The sequence below is a fragment of the Silene latifolia genome, chromosome X, assembly GCF_048544455.1.
Source record: "Silene latifolia isolate original U9 population chromosome X, ASM4854445v1, whole genome shotgun sequence".
In the NCBI taxonomy this organism is placed as follows: domain Eukaryota; kingdom Viridiplantae; phylum Streptophyta; class Magnoliopsida; order Caryophyllales; family Caryophyllaceae; genus Silene; species Silene latifolia.
Window position 1 is genome coordinate 315,372,183 of NC_133537.1, and position 21,716 is coordinate 315,393,898.

The 21,716-nt window shown below is 38.8% G+C and overlaps 1 protein-coding gene across 1 annotated transcript; it reads right to left on the reverse strand.

The window, feature by feature from the left end:
- Positions 1–635: 635 nt before the first annotated feature.
- On the reverse strand, positions 636–6,826 carry LOC141617668 (protein TORNADO 1). The gene is made up of 4 exons (XM_074434832.1): positions 5,278–6,826; positions 3,462–4,702; positions 1,905–2,840; positions 636–1,395 (listed from the first exon to the last, which is right to left on the reverse strand). Exons 1-4 carry the CDS (start codon positions 6,785–6,787, stop codon positions 955–957), a joined length of 4,128 nt encoding a protein of 1,375 aa, XP_074290933.1. The 5' UTR covers positions 6,788–6,826; the 3' UTR covers positions 636–954.
- Between the last annotated feature and the right edge of the window lie 14,890 nt (positions 6,827–21,716).

Below are 21,716 nucleotides of genomic sequence, written 5' to 3' on the forward strand. Positions count from 1 at the left end.
ACAAATTCATGCATTTTGGTCCTGTATTCGTAGGGAGTGACTTCGAGATTCACTTAACGTTTTAATTCTGTGATCATGGTTGGGGTTCTGTAATGGTATTTTATAATCGAGTTTATTTCATTATGTCAGTAACATACATAAGAAAAACAGGATATGCAGGTTCTGTCTTTTTTATCCCTTTTTTCTTAGCATTCATAATTGTAGCTGTTATATTAATGCAAGTTTTACATTCTGCACTGATTTATGTTGCAGCACAGTTTCTACTGTAATGATTATGACGCATTGTTATGGGCAGTAATTTTAGCAAGGCTAAAGGTAATGTAGAACAGAACATATCTCATATGGTGGTATGGCTGTTTTATGTTTACTATACAGCTTACAATTTCTTCCTGAAGATTTTGCCATCATATATCTGATTGCATGTATATGGCATTGAGTTATTGTGAGGATTCCATTTTAAAATAGCACCATATTTGATTTCAGTGGTCTTCGTCTCCTTCTTGCAGGCGTGGACACACGCATTTTATGAGGTTCACACATGGTAGCTAAAGCTCAGGCATACATTATGGTTAGGGCTAGGACTTTCAACCCTGACTAGTTCTGTCAAATATACAATATGGTTCCTGGGCGCTGGATTAAATTAGCACCAGCAAATGATATAGTCATTCAATGTCATTCATAGTAAAAAAAATAAAAATAAAAAATAATAATAATAATAGATCTACAGTAGTGTATAAGCGAAGATAACATGGATTTAATTCAGGAAAAGCAGTTGCAAATCTTGCAATACAAGCTACACTGATTACTTTCATTTGCTTGCAGTACCTGGTGTCCTTGTCCATCAGTGTTTGATGCTCGGTACTTGGACATGAGCACTTCACTTTGACACTCCTTTTAGCTAAAAACACGGGTCGGGTACATTTAATGCATTGAGCCATTGATTAAATAGTGGCTTTAGAAGGGTAACTGAACTACATCATTGGCTCTTAAACTCATGTGTCTTCTGCAAATCCATGCAACTTGACCATTATCTCTATACTTGACTCTCCACAGACCAAACTTTTCGGCAATATCTCTTCCAGTAGAGCATCCCCGATCCCTCATGAAATCCAGAAGCCATTGCTGTGCTGCGCCTTGATCCTGCTGGATGTCTCGGGACCTGTGTCTTGCCGTAGAGGCCCCTACCGCCATTACACCAAATGCCCCTACAGTTGCTGCGCCAGCTGCACCTGTCAAAGCTGAAGAGCCTAACAGATGCGCTACTTCCCTGCTCAAATCAGGTATCATTGCTCCCATTCCTGTTGCTAAATGGGCACCTATTTTCAGTGCAAATGTTATCAGTGTCATGAACTTTGTCATGTAGGGAGCCAAGCATTTGACAGCCACGTTGTCGACCTGCATTATGTCGTATCCCAAATTTTATGAATTAGTAAAGATAAGTGTCAAGTGTCAATATAAAATGTAAACACTAAGTGTCCCCATAGATGGTCCGTCATATTGTGAGACCAACCTAAATTCTCATTGATATTTATCCTGAAGTCATATGGGAAAATTGGTTTTGCCTTTACAAAAAGACAGTCTTATACAGGCTTCATCCCAACTTTATAGTACCCAACTTCGGTGGTCGAGTGATGTTAATTTCGAGAATAATTTCTTCAGGTATATGTGGAACAACAACATTACCCCAAAGTTGTAACTATTTTACATCAGGAGTAAATTTTGGTTAAAAAAATTGACATCATTCGACCACCAAAGCTAACTGAGGATAACATGGGAGTGATGGAGTACAAGCATTTGTGCAAGGTAAATTGCATTTTTTGGAAGATCAAGTAATTTTGTTTCTCTTTTATTTGGTGATCAGTTGACAATTGATAGTACTTAGTAATAAATAATACACCTCTAACCTGCATCATTTCAACACCCATTTGATCTTCAACAACGTGCATCTCCCTTCTGTACTCACATAGCATGTGCAGTCGCAGTGCTGTCATTCCTGTTATAATGTTGGTTACCAGTCTCCTAGAGTAGTTTTCTGTTCTGACAAAGAAGAACATGTTTGGTACTTTCCTTTCATCAATTTGGACATTGTAGTTTACCAAGTGGTCAACTTTTCGATGAAGTTCTATTAAGAGCCTGTGCTCATAGTATCGTAGCCCTTGGATCTCTTGCTTCAGATCTCTTATTTCTTGTTGAATGATTTTTAGCCTCTGTAGGACCTGCTCCACTCCCTTAGCTATCCCACCTAATGAAGCTTCTACCTGGGGATCGATTTCTTCATGGGTTGGTCCATTTGGGTTGGGATCATCTTCAGGCGGAACTTGAAGCTCACTGGCAAGGTTATACAGGTCGTGATATCTTCGTTCAAGTACCTCTTTGAAATCATCATCTGAAATAAGGTCTCTTGCAAAATCAAAACCTTGTTTTAGGACCGGCTTGCCTAGATCAGACACTGAACTCCATGTATGCTGATAATCATACATGCCATCAGCTGGGCCTGAGAGAAGGGCTTGTTTAAGATTCTGCAGTTTGAGATATTGGGTTTTTCTGTTCCTTGGTGGGATCAGGTTTCTGACACATTCTGGTCGAATGATGTTTTCAATCAGTACTGTGCCTTGGGAGAGGGTCTGGATTGTGGGGATTATGAGATGGTGGATAAGTCGGAGTGTTTCTGTTAGATTCTTGGTTGAGCAACACAAAATATCGATGTAATAGTTTAACTGTCCTCCGAGCTCAACTCTGATATCCATGCCATTGATGTTGATCGAGATCAGCTGCTTTTCAAGTCGGTAAGTTGCTCCATGCTGATCCTTTAGTGCCATGAATTTGTTGTGAAGATGAACCTAATTTACAAAATAACAGAGCAAGTTGTCATCTTTTGAATCATTGAATTCTGTCAAAGTAAAGTTAGTCTTGCATCCATGAAGATGTTGCCTTTTGTCCTTGTTCATATTTTCACAATATAAAAGGATGATTGAACATCCTCATTAACAACACAACAACAATAAAGCCTTCGTCCCAAAATGATTTGGGGTCGGTTAACACAAATCGTCTTTGAATAAAGAGAAAAGGGAAAACACCTGATATTCTAACGGATTTGTAACATGCATATATTTCCTAGAAACTACTTTGATATACAAACAAATGCAGATGTCAGTTGTGTTGCTGATAAAGTCATTGAGCAATGATACTCCCGAGTCATGACGTAGTCGAAACCCACTGACATTTAAGAGTTCTAATTTTGCATGACCAAGTACATGGAGAAGGAATTTGTGAAAATACATGTGGTTTTAGACAGGCTGACCTGTATTTAATTTTAGTTGAACTTCTGTAAACATTCTAGAATATTCTGTCCAGAAGATTATGGATTATGGCTAAATTTTTCAGACACCATTCTTCTAGTTGTGAAATATACTCCATATGTATTTTTCCTGCAGCAATACAAAAGAGGAGGCATATCTTACCTGCAGACGAGCAAAGAATCCTGGAGTCAAAATCACGCGGCCTGATTCCTCACATTCAAGATGTCGTCCTGCATACACACAGTCAGGGGAACTGAACTCCCACTTTTGTGGTTTTAACCTTCCGTCTTCAAGAAACGAAGGAACCAATAACTCAGAGTTTGAGTCAGATGGATCTTTCTCATAACCCAGTTCCAATTTGATCATCATCCTAACAAGGTCACTAACCTCTAAGCTCTCAAAAACTTTAGCCTTCACCCCTGGAATTTGATTATGTAAATTTCCATGCAAAATTTTCTCCAAGTCTTTCCTGCTAACAAGCCCGTTCTTTATTGAACCTTGCTTTCTGGGATTTAACCGTACTAACTGTCCAATAACTTCATCAAAGAACCATACAAAATCTAGGATAAAAAGTCCAGGGTCCTCAAAGTAAATGACCTCGCCTATTTGATGAAGGCAGCTAGCAATGACCCTTCTTCTCATGTCAGTCTTTTCCCTGTTTTCAGACCTTGATCTCACTCTCAGATGAGGAACCTTTAGTTGGCAAAGTTCACCGAACTCTTTCCATGTCATGACCGGCTTTTGATGGTTCTCGGATCTCCAGTCGGACAGGATTTGGACTAAATCATTGCAAATCTCATAAACCTGAGGTACCCTTTGTAGGGTTATCTTGCTTGTATTTTTTATATGTTGAGCTAATTTACTCACGGATACCGAGGATCTTGCATCTACTGTAAATACTGTTGGATAAAACTCAACAAACCCATGGAACTTATCTCTGAGTCTTTGGATTGTCTCCGCAACACACTGAAAATTCTGGGATGGCTGATTTACTTTGTCGAAGTGTGTTAGAACAATGGTGACATTAGGAAGAATACATTGCTGGAGAGCCCTTTTTGAGTTAGAAACTATGAACCTAAGCCAATATTGTAAGTCGTCTTCAACTTCAGATGGGTCTTTGCTCTCTTTGTTGTTAGGCTTCTTAAACAGACTCAATATGATGATGAAAATTGACGCGCTTCCATGGCCAGGGAACATGAGATCATGCAAGGAATAGAGCTCATGCTGTCCAGCCAGGTTCCATACTGAAATTTTTATTCCTTCGTCATTGAATGTTTTAATTTTCATTCCTTCTGGTCTAACTGCTTGCTCAATTGGGTTCACCAAAGTCCGGACATGGTTTATGTATGGCAGTTTGGGAGATGAAAAGTTATCAGCTATGGAACTGCAAATTGTGCTTTTACCTGCGTTTATGATCCGTTTAGACAATATGTGATGATTGAACTAATAACAGAAGATAGGATATACTCCGTACTCCGTAGTATAGTACTCCCTTCATGCCATATATATTGTCCCCGTTTAACTACAGTGGTCAACCACTGTCAACTTCGAGTGATATTCTCTCGCAATATAAAGTATGACTTTTTAAAACTACTCGTATTCGTAGTAGACTAGCAGTCATATGGAAATACCAGTTTTAATAGATCAGACTTAACTTCTCGTATTATTAATCTATCTACTCGACTACTCCCTTTGACCCAGTGAATAGTTTACGTTTGCTTTATTTTGTGAAGGGAAAATAAAGCAAATATAAACTATTGACTGGGACGAGAGAGTATATTTTTGGAGGAATTATTGGTTACAGTTGACATTGGTTGAATATCAAAGTCAGATGGAGACGATATAAATAAGATGAAAAAATAAACAAAATTCGGATAAGACTTTCTTATGGTAGGACGTCATTCACTTCGAATTGTTATCCCGTTCTACAATAAGACGGTCTTACCCAAGTTTTTGCCACTCTTTTTGAGTGTATTACCTGCATATTCTTGTCCACATATGAATACCCTGCAACTTTTGGGTGCTGTCATTGACATATCTTTGAAGTGATCTATATCTGGTTCAGCTGACCTTTCATTCTGACCTAATCTCTGATAAATTCCTTCTGTCATTCCTGCCTTCTCCAATGGTGTCCTATCAAGGTCAATTTCCTCAATCCAAGGGTTCACTTGCAAAGTCTCCAAAATGGCATTCAATACCATTTCTCCCTTCACTCCTTGACAACCCTGCAACGACAAACGCTTCAAGGAGGCATTTTTCTCCAAACTTCTAAAGATTATAACAATGTCTTCTGGCCCTAATCCGTGATCATTGTAGATCCCAAGACGCGTCACGCTCTGATTGGTCGTGATCATCCCCAGGATCGCCTCTAGCCCGCCTCTGCCTATCCTCATTCTCTGCCCTCCAAAGGTTAGATTTTTCAGTGTAATGTTTGCTTGGCATTGAAGTGATGTAAATCTGCTTAATGGGCATAACAAATGCTCTAAACCTGCTGGACCAAACCAATTTTCATCAAGTTCCAAACTTTCCAAGCTTTTGTTTTTAAACAATCCTGCTGATACATATACCACTCCTTTATCTTTAAGACAACATCTTGAAAGTTTCACCTCTTTAAGAGTTCTATTCTGCTCTAATACCCATCTAAATTCCCTCGCCCACCGTGATTTTAATCTCACTCCGGTCATATCGAGTGTTTTGACAGTAGTATTAAGCCCTAGAGCACAAACCACCCTGCAAGCACCTGATATGTTCATCCTGTAAATTCTGAGAATGTTGATTTCAGGCACAAATTCCACAACTTTTGAACTTCTTTCCCCTTTTTCCTTGCTCCAAATGTGCACTTCCATATCTCTATTCCTAGCTAAACAAGCTGAAATTAACGGGATTGCCGTTAACGAGCTTGAATCAAAGACAGTCAATAGCTTTAAAGATGTATTAACTTCAATCATCTTGGAAATCTCTTCTGCGCCTTTTAACCCGATTGAATCATCCCATATTTGAAGCTCTTCTAAATTATCATTCACCTTCAAAGCTTCAGATATCAGCTCAGCTCCTGTAGGTCCAATACTCGACTCGCAAAACACGATTTCCTTCACATTACAGTCCCTTTTCAGGATTTCTGAGAACTCTCTTAAACTATCCAAACCAAACCCATTTCTCCGAAACATAATGTGCTTAATACCCGGGTTGTTTTCGAGCAATGCACGAAGGCTCTGGAGATACTCAACTTCCCAATGCACTCTATGAAACTCCATGTTTCTTAAGGAACTGTTGTTATCTTTATACATTGTTGATAGTTGTGTTAGAAGGTATGAGAAGAAATCCTTGTTTTCCTTTGAAATGTGTATTTTAATGGAGCTTTCCGTCTCTTGGTAAAAGCTTGAAGCTGGTTGAGAGAGGATGAAGGAAACATTTTGAAGCTTTATGCTTCCTGACTCCAACCTCTGCAGAAGCCATTGCAGATCTTTGAGGTTTTCGTTGGATGCCATTTTTTTTTTTTGAAGAAAACCCTTTCACAAGATTACAAAAATACTTTCGGTTTCTTTTAGTAAAGTGTGTCATCTCGGCCTCATTATTACGGAGTATATAGTAATAACAAAACTACTTTCTTTGTAACGTAAAGGATTATTATAATGAAATAAGATTTTGCGTTAAAGATGAGCTTTTGGTTGAATTATCTAATTGTTTTGTTGTTTTATTGTTATTGGCTATGAATGAGTTTGACCATGTGGAGCTGGTTTGCAGGATAGCTGAAAAAAAAGGTTGAGTGGAGTTATTGAAAGTGTATGCTCCATATTCTTTGCTTTTGTACCAAGGGTCTCCTTTTCGGAAACCATGTTCCCACTTTGTAAGTTTTGATGTTGGATGGGTTTCTTTCCCCCGTAACTATTGTATAAGACAGTTTTATACTATGTGACGGTTTCATTGCATAAAAAGAAAACTCATTTATTAGCCGTAAATGAACAACCTTTTTTATAAAAATGGACTATGTCACAATGTAAGACCATCTTATACGATAATTTGTATTCTATGTATATTAGTGTAATCAATACTATATATTAAATCCAGAAATCAAGGGACTTCAATGTAATTAAAGAAAGCTATACAAATTAATTATACTATATAGTTTTAAATAACTAGCACCGTGTGACGGACCCGATTAAGGGATCTCAATGCAAATATTATATAGTTTGAGTTAAAATTTAATTATATAGAAGCTTGTTAATTTCCTAAACATTTGTAAGAGACTAAAACATGGTCAATTTCCTTAAAATAATGTAATTATTTAAGATGGTCAATTTCCTTAAAATAAAATAATTATTTAAGATGGTCAATTTTAAGGAGATTAAAAGAAAGAAGATGTTTGGTAATTTTCCTAAATATTTATAGAAGAGTAGAAGATGGTCAATTTCCTTAAAATAAAATAATTAATTAGTATAAACATCCGCACTTATGGTATTAATTATTATTATCATAAAATTATATATTAAATTTAAAATGTATGCAATTTTATTAAACTTTATAGTTTATTAGATGTATAGAGATGTTAATTATTTAACATACAAAAATATAATATAATTAAGTTATAAATAATTAAAGTTAGATTCCATAATATATAATATTGCATAATTCTTTCGATTTGATTTAATGCATATATGTAATATATTTATATAAATATATAATCATCTTAAAATTGCATGCATAAGTAGTAAAAGTAATTCCGTCAGTAAAGAAAATAATTGTAGTAACATTAGATATAGTTATATGATAGTAATTGATACCGTCGTCAGGTACCAAAAATAAATCCTAAGTACACTAACAGAAGCAAGCGGTAAGTAGGGTCGATCTCCACAGGGAGGCGGTCACTATCTACTTGTCAATTCTAGTCTGTCTATGGTCACAATTGGGGGTTTTAATTGTATAAACTAAACTAAGGGAGATTAAGGCAATAGAATTAAAGATAAGAGGGATTAACAAGAGAGAGAGAAAACTAGGATTGTCGGGTCATCAATGAATGTCAGTTAATTGCAGCTAAGGTCACAGATCAGTCGATGTGTCGGTCTAAGGGGCAACGAATATCTCCTTCCGGTATCAATTCGCTCTAAAGTACTATTAGCTTAGCTTCCGCTCTCACTCAAGCATCCTATTGTTCACTGCGGGTCTCACCCCTTCCAACCTTCCGGTCTAGGTCAAGGCTTACCAAGATTAAAATAGGCTAAATGCATCGATTCAAATAGCTGATTATAATTAATAGCAGTGATTAACAACATAGACATAGCAACAACGAGAGATCTGTAACCTAATTAGCAATTAACATCAGTTCATTGACTCCCCTAAATCCTAGGAGGGGAATTAGCTAGACATAATAAATAAAATAAAAGGAGAAGATGAAGAAGTAAATAACATTGCAAAATAAAGAGAGAATAGAGAAAGAATTACTAAATAAGATCTGGAAGGAAGGCAGTGTTCAACAGAGAGAAAGTGAAAAGATTAATGTATCGGGTCTTGTCAAAGTGTCTGTCGTCTTTCCTATTTATAGGAAAGACAAATTATTTGACCTAAAAACTTAATAAGACTGAAAAAACCCGAGCCCAATAGAAAACCACTCGATCGAGCAATTTAGAATCACTCGATCGAACAGATTCCTGACAAAACCTCTCGATCGAGTAGAAAACCTACTCGATCGAGGAACTCCAATTATGCACATTTCGATCGAACATAAATATTACTCGATCAAAGACTTCTTCTATCCAAAACTACTCGATCGACTACAAAAGCTTTCGATCGAATGACTTGGACTCAACCAGCTACTTGTTTCGTTGATTTCAGCTTTGACTTGGTGATTTAGCTTCCGAAATGACTTCACGCATCCCATAACAACAGTATTCTTGCTCCAAATCCACTCATCCTCCAAATGCATGCAAAACGGACGATAAAAGGCTTGATTCCACTACTTTCAAGTCTATTCCTGCAAATAAAGCAAAACAAACCAAAGTAGAATATTCGGGGCATTTCGTAGCATAAAACTACGAGGATAGCATAAAAATACGTGCATAAAGAGGTCTAAAAAGACTATATAAAATGCGCGTATAAGATCTCCCCAAACCGAACCTTTACTCGTCCTCGAGTAAACTAAATGCAAACTAATGGAACGGAAAAGAAAGCTCAGAGCTAGCTACAAATGCCCACTTAAACCAATTTAATGCAAGCAAACTAACACTTATAGCAAAACAGTCAAATGCAAACGAGTTATGAGATGTCTATAGTAAAACTGAACTGTCGACCTTGCAAGACCTTTAATTATGGACTCTCACGAGTCACTCTTCTCTCATGAAGCAAAGGATAAGCATATGAGTGTAAGAGAGAAAGAAATATAGTCGCTCACCTAGACTACGACCCACATAAACATGCATGCAGCTAATATGACAGACAATTCTAGCTACCATACATACATTCCAACCAAACAAGGTCCGTCACAGCCGAGGGCTTACAAAAATATGGTAAAATGAGGTAATGGGTAAGAAAAAGCAAAACATTTATGAGAATGTGGAGGTATAGGCGGTCAAGCTAGTACCTAAACAGAACCAAATAATAACATCCGATTCTTACTCAATTATAGAATTAAGCACATGTGCCTTTCATTTGGCACCAAAACTCACCAAACCAAACCAAACCAAACCAAACATACTCCTCAATAGATATAAATAAAGCATAAGAGTGAAACCGTCAACAACCAAACATACTTCTCTTTTTTTCTTTTCTTTTTCTTCTTTTTTCTTTTTCTTTTCTTCACGTTTTTTCATTTTTTTTTCAAATTCTATATTTTTTCAATTTTCTTTTCTGATCCTCCTTTTTCTTCATAAATTACCAACTCCAAATCATCAGATACAATCCAAACTTGGCACAATGAAATATATACCGCGAAACATACACTAAACTAGCTTGACAAGGCAGGCTAAATTTGGATGTAGCTAAAGGTCAACAGGCAAATTTGGCTAATGTGGAGTTAAATGGGTAAAAATGAAAGAAAAGGGAATGTAAGCGCCTCCCTGCATGTGACAGCAACCACTAACCCGAATGTATGTAGGCAAAAAGCAATTGAATTTCATATACGTGCAAATTAATGATACATGATATGCAAGGAGTACTACTCTCAATCCTACATGAAACTGGTCATGAATGTCACCAGTTTATAAGGCTCTAAATCTTAGAAATTATAAGTGGTTTGCCAAAATTTTCAGGTCAAGTCTATTTGTTCAGCTAAATTTTAACATTAACTCGTAGATATGCAAAAGACAAAGCTAAAAGATAATTAGTTTATGCAAGGCTTAAGCAAAAAGACAAATTATAGTGCAATTTCATCATTGAAATCCACCATTCCGACTCAACCTATATGCAAAAGTAAACGTGAATTTTTTTTTATAAATTTTTTAATTTTTATGAGATTTTTGAATTTTATAAAAATAAACAACAATGCATACAGAAATTAAACAACAATGCATACATAAATTTTTAATTTTTATGAGATTTTTAAATTTTATAAAAATAAACAACAATGCATACAAAAATTAAACAACAATGCATACAGAAATTAAACGTGATAGCAGAAATGCAATAAAAACATAAATGCAAACACAGATATGGATGCATAACCTCCCCAAACCAAACCAACAATGCCCTCATTGTACCTAAAATAGGGAAAGGAAATGCAAACTAAGGGGGCGTTTGGTACGGGAAAGGGTAAGAGAATGAAATCAAGAAAGGGTAAGAGAGGGAAATGAATGGGATCACCCATATTATAGTTGGGTGTTTGGTTGAAAATTAGAGAGAAAGGGAATTAAAAGCCAACATCCACCACCTCCACCACCATTACCCACCACCTGCCACCATTAGCTACACCGGCACCACCACAAGTAGCGGCGCCGCCGATCTTCCTCACGGTACCCCACGGCAAACCTAATCACCGCGCCTCACGCCTTCAACAAACACCACAATCCCGACCCCAAACACCTTATTCATTCTAAAAAATCCGCCATAACCCTCTTCGAAACCCCCCCACCCCTTAAAACACCAGATCTGGTGTGGCCGGCGTCGGGCGGTTTCAGTGGTGTGGCCAAGGAAGGTGTTGGTGGTGGTTGGTGGGAGTGGGAGAATTATTGAAGGTGTTGGTGTTGTGTTTAGTGGTTGAGGATATGGGGTAGCTTTGACAGGCGGCGTTGTTGGTGGTGGTTGTGTCGGCGTTGTTGGTGGTGGTTGTGTCGGTGTGGTGGGTGTAGGGTGTAGGTGGCACTGGTTGACGGTGTGGGAGGGTGTGGTGGGTGATACGTGCATTTTATATAGTTTTATTAGCCTATTTTATGCACGTATTTCTATGCTTTTATCGTGGTTTTATGCTACGAAATGCCCCGAATATGCTACTTTGGTGTATTTTGTCTTAATTGCAGGAATGGACCATAAAGTAGTAGATTCAAGCCTAAAACATGTCCCTACGCATGCATTTAGGAGATGAGTTGAGTCGGAGCTTGGAAAGTACTATTTTGAGATGCGCATTGGAATAAGGAAGTTAGGCGAGCCAAGAGAGTGCTTCAATTTGCTAGTTCCTGCTTGTAAGAGCCATATCTCTAGTTCTACAACAGATATTCAGGTGATTCCAATTGGAGATGAAAGTTTGTCCTTTTAGCTTTCCAATGCCACCGGAATCACCCTGTTTGACCAAGTAACGAAGAAATGGCAGCCGTTTGAAGTTCAGTGCGCGAAGCAGGAATTACGCGCTGAGAAGTGCTCGATCGAGAACTGTTTCTACTCGATCGAGAGCCCATTTGCTCGATCGAGAGCCACTTCTTCTCGATCGAGTGGTTTTAGGATGAATAAGTACTCGATCGACTATTTTTCCTTTCGATCGACCAGTTCCTTTTATGCCTTTGCTCGATCGAGTGATTTAGTTGCTCGATCGAGTGGATTTTTTTGTGGTGGGCTTTTGCTTTAATTCCATCATTAGGTTTAATTATACTCCTATTTTCTTATAAATAGGAGTTAGGTCGACATAATTGGGGAGCTTCTCCTCTTTTATCATTTTCACATACACTGTTACCTTTGTTCTACCTTGTTTTCCGGATCATTTATATCAGTAATTTCTTCTCTCCTTTCTCTCTTTTTATTTAATGTTTATTATTCTCTCTCCCTCTTTATTTATTGTTCTTATTAATTCCATGTCTAGCTAATTCCCCGTAGTATGTTAGGATTAGGGAAGCCGTGGTAGCGATGTTTTAATTGTATTAAATAGATTAGCCCTGCGATAAGAATTGTATTAGGCAATTTAACTGTTATCCGGTCGAATGAATGCATGCAGGAGACCATAAATTTAGTTAACCCCGACCTAGATCGAAAGATTGGAAGGGAAGGCTTGCTTAATTACAATAGGGTATTGCAGTGAGGGCGAAAGTTAAACTGTTTACGCTCTAGGGCGGTTTAAGGACCGAAAGGTGACGACCATAGCTCTTCTTATCAATAGTCTAATCGCCTTAGTATTCCTGATAGTATAAGATCTGATAGCTGCCACGGTAGACCGACTCCAGCATACTTCTTTCTCTTACTGTTAATTCTCTTATTCATTTCCCTCGCCTTAATCTCTAGTTTAGTTAAATCAATCAAAGCCCCCAATTGTGACAATTAGACAGATAAATAGACAAGTAGATAGTACACCGCCTCCCTGTGGAGATCGACCCTACTTACCGACTTCGTTAGTAGTACTTAGGTATTTATTTTTGGTACGAAACGAAGTACCAAATTTTGGCGCCGTTTCTTGGGAGGCAATCTATTTATTTATTTGTTTAATTTTATTGTTTTTTTAGCCTCGGGGGATTTTTCCCTTGAGGCCGTTTTAATCTTTTTCCTTGAGTCTTTGTTTTGATAGGCCTTACAGGTACTACCTAGACAGTTCTAGGTGAAAGACGGTCAAAGGGAAGGCTTGAGTACCTTTGACCCATCACCGATGTCCCATTATATGGAACAATGGTGATCTACTTGGGAGATGTGGTTCTGCCGAGCACAATGCATTTGTAGTTGTGACGCCACATCCACCCTATCAATGGCCGCCGCAACAAGATCCTCCTGATATACAAGAAGAAGAGATTGCGGAGCTGAAATCCTTATTGCAGACACTTGCATCTCAATTGCAAGATCGTGACCGAGAGAGGCAAGATCATGATAGACGCACTTCTTCGCGACTTGAAAAGCTCGAATCGACATTGCTCGGTTAGCGGTGAGATACAAGAAGAAGAGGTTGCGGCGAGGTCTTTAATGGAGATACTTGCGTCTCAAGTGCGGAATTATGATCGAGTGAGGCAAGAGAGTGATAGACGTGCGGATGCTCAAATCCTTGAGCTCGAGTCTCAGTAGTTGCTCGATTAGCGGTGAGATGCAAGAAGAAGAGGTATACCTTCTTTGAGAGCGGTTTCTCCCCCGAGAAAACCGTGTTACCCAATGTTGAGGATGGTCTCTATGACTCGGATGACGAGTTTCTATCATATTTCACCGCCCCCACACGAGGATTTTTGTACAGGGAGGAATCACTCGATCGAGTGACAATTATTGGTCGATCGAGTGATTTTCCAGGAGAAAGTGCTCGATCGAGTGGAATTTCTACTCGATCGAGTGGCACGCAGGAGGAAACTGCTCGATCGAATGACAATTCTTCTCGATCGAGTAGTCTGGCCATTGGGAGCTTTGGTTCGTCATTTGGGCTTGATTTTGATGACGATTTTGACGATGATAACGGTTATGGTGAATCCCCCTTATTCAAAGCCGAGTTAGATGCGCTTGAGGTGAGATTTCTGGGACGGGTTCCACCGAGGGCGACAAAAGGACAGTGAGTCGGTAATTACTCCTAGCACGGAAGAGGTAATGAATTCTTTTATCTATGATTCCGTCATTAAGAGTGATCAACTTGAGGTAGTAAACGGTAATTTCATTATTGTTTGTAATTTGCCTCGTCTTATTCATGCTTCCTTTTTCAAAGCTATACCCCCTCATATGTGGACACATAAACTAGCAATTTCTCACCATCCTTGTCATTTTAAAATTGTTAATCTAATTTGGAGCCCTAAATTATTGACAATCGCTCCCGCGCTCCTATATTTTGTGGATAAATTTAGGAGCGCCCATAGGAAATTTGTTAGACTTAAATGTTTACATATCTTTATTTCCTACTTTGCTATTCCACTTTGGTGCTACTTACTCTTCTGTGTAGCACATGCGCAGCTATTTGACAAAGTTCTTTGCGCGCTTTGATTTATTTTGATTGTGATTAACCAGAGAGGCTCGAAGAAAAAAGAAGGTCGAGCTGGGACCTGACTGAAGCTAGCGCTACCCGGGAGGCAACCCGGAGATTTTATTCTGTTTTTATTTCAATTTTAGTTTTAATAAATGGTTCTTATACCATAAAACTTTCTCAGTATGCTTGTCTTGTTAGTTTATGGGCTGTTTTTCATTCTGCAGGAACGCGCTGAGGATCACTCGATCGAGTGGTTTTCCACTCGATCGAGTACTTTTTCTGAGAAATCCTCTCGATCGAGCTACTATTCCTTTCGATCGAGTGCCTGCAGGAAGAAAACCACTCGATCGACCACTATTCCAGTCGATCGAGCAGTTTTTGAGCGCCCATGTTACTCGATCAGTTACTATCCCTCTTGATCGAGTGCTATTGACTTGGATTAGCTTCCTGAGACGGTTTTCCGGGCCCTTAGCAACCTCCCATTTCATGGTCGGTTTGGGGAGGTCCCCTTATTCGCGCATTTTGTGAGTTTTTCCGCTTTCACTCTCTTTCTCCTTCAGTTTGCATTTCCTTTCCATGTTTTGGTACAATGGGGGCATTGTACGGTTTGGTTTGGGGAGGTTATGCATCCATATCTGTGTCTGCATTTTGTTTTCATTGCATTTTGTTTTCATTGCATTTCAGTTATCACGTTTAATTTATGTTTGCATTGTTGTTTATTTTCGTTAAAATTCAAAAAAAAATTCAATAAAGATTTGAAAAATTGTTTATAAATTTCAAAAATTCAAAAATTTTCACGTTTACTTTAGCATATAGGTTGAGTCGGAACGGTAGATTTCCATGACGATATTGCACTTTAACTTGTCTTTTTACTTGAGCCTTGCACTTTATTGACAGTTATTAGCTGAGTCTTGCGCATATCTACGAGTTTTTGTTCAAATATAGCTGACCGTGTAGACTTGACCTGATAAATTGGCAACCTACTTATAAATTCTAAGGATTAGAGCCTTATAAACTGGTGTCATTTGTGACCGGTTTCATGTAGGATTGTGAGTAGTTACTCCTTGCATAACATGTTCATCAATTTGCACATATATGAAATTCAATTGCTTTTTGCCGTCATACATTCGGGTTAGTGGTTGGTGTCACATGCAGGGAGGTGCTTACATTTCCCTTTTCTTTCATTTTTACCCATAAACTCCACATTAGCCAAATTTGCCTGTTGACCCTTAGCTACATTCCAAATTTAGCCTGCCTTGTCAAGCTAGTTTAGATTGTTTCTGCGGTATACTGTCTATTGTATCGAGTTTGGCTCGTATTCTGTTGATTTGGAGTCGGTAGAAAGAAAGACGGAGGTTGATGAAAAGAAAAAAAAAAGGGTGTGAAAAAGAAAAAAAAAAAACCGAAAGAAAAAAAAACGAAGGAAAAAGAAAAAAAAAAAGAATTCGAAAAAATCAGAGAAAGAAACCGAAATAGAAAAAGAAAAGAAAATGAGAAAAAATGGTTGACGGTTTCTGCTCCTATGTTCTATCTTATATCATTTGAGGAGTAAGTTCAGTTTGGTTTGGTGAGTTTTGTGCCAAATGAAGGGCATGTATTTATTCTATAATTGAGTTGGAAATGGATATGTTTCATATGGTTTTGTTTAGGTACTAGCTTGATCACCTATACCTCCACATTCCCATAAATGTTTTGCCTTTTCTTACCCATTGCCTCACTTTACCATATTTTTGTAAGCCCTCGGCTGTGATGGACCTTGTTTGGTTGGAATGTATGTACGGTAGCTAGAATTGTCTATCATATTAGTTGCATGCATGTTTATGTGGGTCGTAGTCTAGGTGAGCGACTATTTTTCTTTCTCTCTTACATATATATGCTTACCCTTTGCTTCATGAGAGAAGAGTGACCCGTGAGAGTCCATTGTTAAAGGTCTTGCAAGGTCGACGGTTCAGCTTTATTATAAACATCTTATAACTCGTTTGCATTTGACTATTTGCTATAGGTGTTAGTTTGCTTGCATTAAATTGGCTTAAGTGGGCATTTGTAGCCAGCTCTGAGTTATCTTTTTCCGTTCCATTAGTTGCATTTTAGTTTACTCGAGGACGAGTAAAGGTTTGGTTTGGGGAGATTTGATACGTGCATTTTATATAGTTTTATTAGCCTATTTTATGCACGTATTTCTATGCTTTTATCGTGGTTTTATGCTACGAAATGCCCCGAATATGCTACTTTGGTGTATTTTGTCTTAATTGCAGGAATGGACCATAAAGTAGTAGATTCAAGCCTAAAACATGTCCCTACGCATGCATTTAGGAGATGAGTTGAGTCGGAGCTTGGAAAGTACTATTTTGAGATGCGCATTGGAATAAGGAAGTTAGGCGAGCCAAGAGAGTGCTTCAATTTGCTAGTTCCTGCTTGTAAGAGCCATATCTCGAGTTCTACAACAGATATTCAGGTGATTCCAATTGGAGATGAAAGTTTGTCCTTTTAGCTTTCCAATGCCACCGGAATCACCCTGTTTGACCAAGTAACGAAGAAATGGCAGCCGTTTGAAGTTCAGTGCGCGAAGCAGGAATTACATATTTGAGAAGTGCTCGATCGAGAACTGTTTCTACTCGATCGAGAGCCCATTTGCTCGATCGAGAGCCACTTCTTCTCGATCGAGTGGTTTTAGGATGAATAAGTACTCGATCGACTATTTTTCCTTTCGATCGACCAGTTCCTTTTATGCCTTTGCTCGATCGAGTGATTTAGTTGCTCGATCGAGTGGATTTTTTTGTGGTGGGCTTTTTGCTTTAATTCCATCATTAGGTTTAATTATACTCCTATTTTCTTATAAATAGGAGTTAGGTCGACATAATTGGGGAGCTTCTCCTCTTTTATCATTTTCACATACACTGTTACCTTTGTTCTACCTTGTTTTCCGGATCATTTATATCAGTAATTTCTTCTCTCCTTTCTCTCTTTTTATTTAATGTTTATTATTCTCTCTCCCTCTTTATTTATTGTTCTTATTAATTCCATGTCTAGCTAATTCCCCTAGTATGTTAGGATTAGGGAAGCCGTGGTAGCGATGTTTTAATTGTATTAAATAGATTAGCCCTGCGATAAGAATTGTATTAGGCAATTTAATCGTTATCCCGGTCGAATGAATGCATGCAGGAGACCATAAATTTAGTTAACCCCGACCTAGATCGAAAGATTGGAAGGGAAGGCTTGCTTAATTACAATAGGGTATTGCAGTGAGGGCGAAAGTTAAACTGTTTACGCTCTAGGGCGGTTTAAGGACCGAAAGGTGACGACCATAGCTCTTCTTATCAATAGTCTAATCGCCTTAGTATTCCTGATAGTATAAGATCTGATAGCTGCCACGGTAGACCGACTCCAGCATACTTCTTTCTCTTACTGTTAATTCTCTTATTCATTTCCCTCGCCTTAATCTCTAGTTTAGTTAAATCAATCAAAGCCCCCAATTGTGACAATTAGACAGATAAATAGACAAGTAGATAGTACACCGCCTCCCTGTGGAGATCGACCCTACTTACCGCTGACTTCTGTTAGTAGTACTTAGGTATTTATTTTTGGTACGAAACGACAGTACCAGTGGGTGTTGGTGGGAGTGGTGGAAATAGGGAGTAGGAGGAAGAAGGGGTTATGGGGTTATGGGCTTACCCAAGGAGGGGAGGGGTATGGATGAGAATGGTATTGGGGGTAAGGAGGGGTATGAGTTACCCTTTCTTTGTGTCAAACAAACAACAACAAAAGGAATCAACCATTTTTACTCTCTTTCCCTTTCCTTATTCCCCCCAACCAAACGCCCCCTAAAAAGGAGAGAGTGGATGCGGAAAACTCACAAGAATACGCGAATAATGACCTCCCCAAACCAGCCAGCAACATGAGAGGTCGCTAATAGCTGCAAAACAGCGTCGTAGGAAGCGAATCAAGTTAAATGCACTCGATCGAGGTGACAGAATAATCGATCGAGTGACTTGGGCATCTACAGCAGTTCGATCGAGGAAGAAGGGCGCTCGATCGAAAGATCCTCTTTGGCAGGCACTCGATCGAGAAGAAGATGTATTCGATCGAGTGAAATCAGCAGTAAAGTAGTTCGATCGAGTATATAAAATACTCGATCAAGCCATCCACAATAGATTCCTGCAAAGACGCAATAAAACAGCCCGTGAAACTAAAAAAACAAGCTTAACTGATCCAGCCTATGGTTTAAAAACCAATTATTACACACAGCTAAAATGTTTGAAAAGCAACTAAAAAATAAAAACTCCGGGTTGCCTCCCGGTAGCGCTAGTTTCAGACAGGTCCCAGCTCGACCTTCTTTTCTTCGAGCCTCTCTAATTTAGCCTAGTCAAAGCAACTCAAATCACGCAGCAACTGATCAAATAGTTGTGCATGCGCTACACAAAACTGTAAGTAGCACCATAGTACAATAGTATCATAGGAAAATAACATGTTTAATCGTTTAAGTCTAACAAATTTCCTATGACAGCTCCTAAATTTGTCCATAAAATAAAGGAGCTCAGGAGCAATTAGGAATAATCTAAGGTACCATTTTGGCTTAACGGATTTCTGACGACAAATATGGTGAAAATTTAGTAACTTTTTCGTCCATCCGGGAGAGGGTCGAGAATCAGAAGAAAAAATAGGAGTCATATGAGATAACGTATTAGTAATACCAACAATAATGCGATTATCGTTAACTACCTCAGTCTGGTTGCTCTCAACGTCGGAATCATTGATAAAAGAATGTATTACCTCTTCCGTGCCAGGAGCAATCACTGACTCAACTGTCTTCTCATTCCCCTCCTCTGTGGGTTCTATCCCGTAAATCGCAGCCTCCCAAGGCATCCAGCTCGGCTTTGAAAATGGGGGATTCACCATAACCATTGTCTTCGTCCATATCGTCATCCAAAGCGGACCAAAGTGACATGTCATTGCTCTCCATGGCCAAAGTACTCGATCGAGCAAAGATAGAACTCGATCGAGAGGTTTCCTCCTGAATATTACTCGATCGAACACATGAAACTGCTCGATCGATATCCTCCTCATAATAGCTGTTCGATCGAGTAGAATTTGCTGTTCGATCGAACTCTTCCTCAGGCATATCACTCGATCGAATGCTATAATCAGTTCGATCGAGCATTTGTTGCTGTATAGTGCAGAAATCCTTGTGTGAAGCTTCGTTTTCAGATAGACCGTCATACTCCCGAGTCATATATATCATCGTTATCGATAGGTAACTCGGGTCCTTCATGGGAAAGACCACTCTCTGCGTGCCTAAAGTTCGTCTCAGCAGCTAACTGAGCTATTTCAGACTCAAGCTCATTAATTTGAGCGTAATTAAATCTATCATGTTCCTGCAATTGGAGTACAAGCGCCTTCACCAAAGATTTCAGTTCAGCAATCTCTTCTTTCTGTTTATCAGGAGGAGGAGCTTGTTGTTGCGGTGGCCAGACAAATGGAGGCTTTTTATAGCCTCGTTGATAAAGCGGATGTGGCGGCACAATTGAAAAAGGTTGACTGGCTTGTCTACGCTGCTTAAACGCGCAAACTTCATCGTTCCCTGTCAAACAACAGTGGCATGCATTGTGCCCAGCAGCACCACATCTCTCACAGCAAACCACCTGCGCCATAGTATGGAACATAGGTGGAAGATCAAAGGTGCTCAAGCCTTCCCTTTGACGATCTTTTACCTAGAACTGTCTAGGTAGGACCTGTAGGACCTATCAAAACAACACTCAAGGAAAAAGATAAGAACTGCCTCAAGGAATAAATCCTTTGAGGTTAGAGACAGACAAAAATAAACAAGCAAATAAAATAGTTGCCTCCTCGGCAACGGCGCCAAAATTTGATACCGTCGTCAGGTACCAAAAATAAATCCTAAGTACACTAACAGAAGCTAGCAGTAAGTAGGGTCGATCTCCACAGGGAGGCGGTCATTATCTACTTGTCAATTCTAGTCTGTCTATGGTCACAATTGGGGGTTTTAATTGTATAAACTAAACTAAGGGAGATTAAGGCAAGAGAATTAAAGATAAGAGGGATTAACAAGAGAGAGAGAGAAAACTAGGATTGTCGGGTCATCAATGAATGTTAGTTAATTGCAGCTAAGGTCACAGATCAGTCGATGTGTCGGTCTAAGGGGCAACGAATATCTCCTTCCGGTATCAATTCGCCCTAAAATACTATTAGCTTAGCTTCCGCCCTCACTAACGCATCCTATTGTTCACTGCGGGTCTCACCCCTTCCAACCTTCCGGTCTAGGTCAAGGCTTACCAAGATTAAAATAGGCTAAATGCATCGATTCAAATAGCTGATTACAATTAATAGCAGTGATTAACAACATAGACATAGCAACAACAAGAGATCTGTAAACTAATTAGCAATTAACATCAGTTCATTGACTCCCCTAAATTCTAGCAGGGGAATTAGCTAGATATAATAAATAAAATAAAAGGAGAAGATGAAGAAGTAAATAACATTGCAAAATAAAGAGAGAATAGAGAACGAATTACTAAATAAGATCCGGAAGGAAGGCAGTGTTCAACAGAGAGAAAGTGAAAAGATTAATGTATCAGGTCTTGTCAAAGTGTCTGTCGTCTTTCCTATTTATAGGAAAGACAAATTATTTGACCTAAAACGAAATAAGACTGAAAAAGCCCGAGCCCAATAGAAAACCACTCGATCGAGCAATTTAGAATCACTCGATCGAACAGATTCCTGACAAAACCTCTCGATCGAGTAGAAAACCTACTTGATCGAGGAACTCCAATTATGCACATTTCGATCGAACATAAATATTACTCGATCGAAGACTTCTTCTATCCAAAACTACTCGATCGACCACAAAAGCTTTCGATCGAATGACTTGGACTCAACCAACTACTTGTTTCGTTGATTTCAGCTTTGACTTGGTGATTTAGCTTCCGAAATGACTTCACGCATCCCATAACAGCAGTATTCTTGCTCCAAATCCACTCATGCTCCAAGTGCATGCAAAACGGACGATAAAAGACTTGATTCCACTACTTTCAGGTCAATTCCTGCAAATAAAGCAAAACAAACCAAAGTAGAATATTCGGGGCATTTCGTAGCATAAAACTATGAGGATAGCATAGAAATACGTGCAT

Coding starts and splice junctions, on each gene's coding strand:
- LOC141617668 (XM_074434832.1), bottom strand. CDS start 6,787: ATGGCATCCAACGAAAACCTCAAAGATCTGCAATGGCTTCTGCAGAGG. Junction 2,841..3,461: donor GATTCTTTGCTCGTCTGCAG/GTAAGATATGCC, acceptor TTTGTAAATTAG/GTTCATCTTCACAACAAATT. Junction 1,396..1,904: donor TGGGTGTTGAAATGATGCAG/GTTAGAGGTGTA, acceptor GACATAATGCAG/GTCGACAACGTGGCTGTCAA.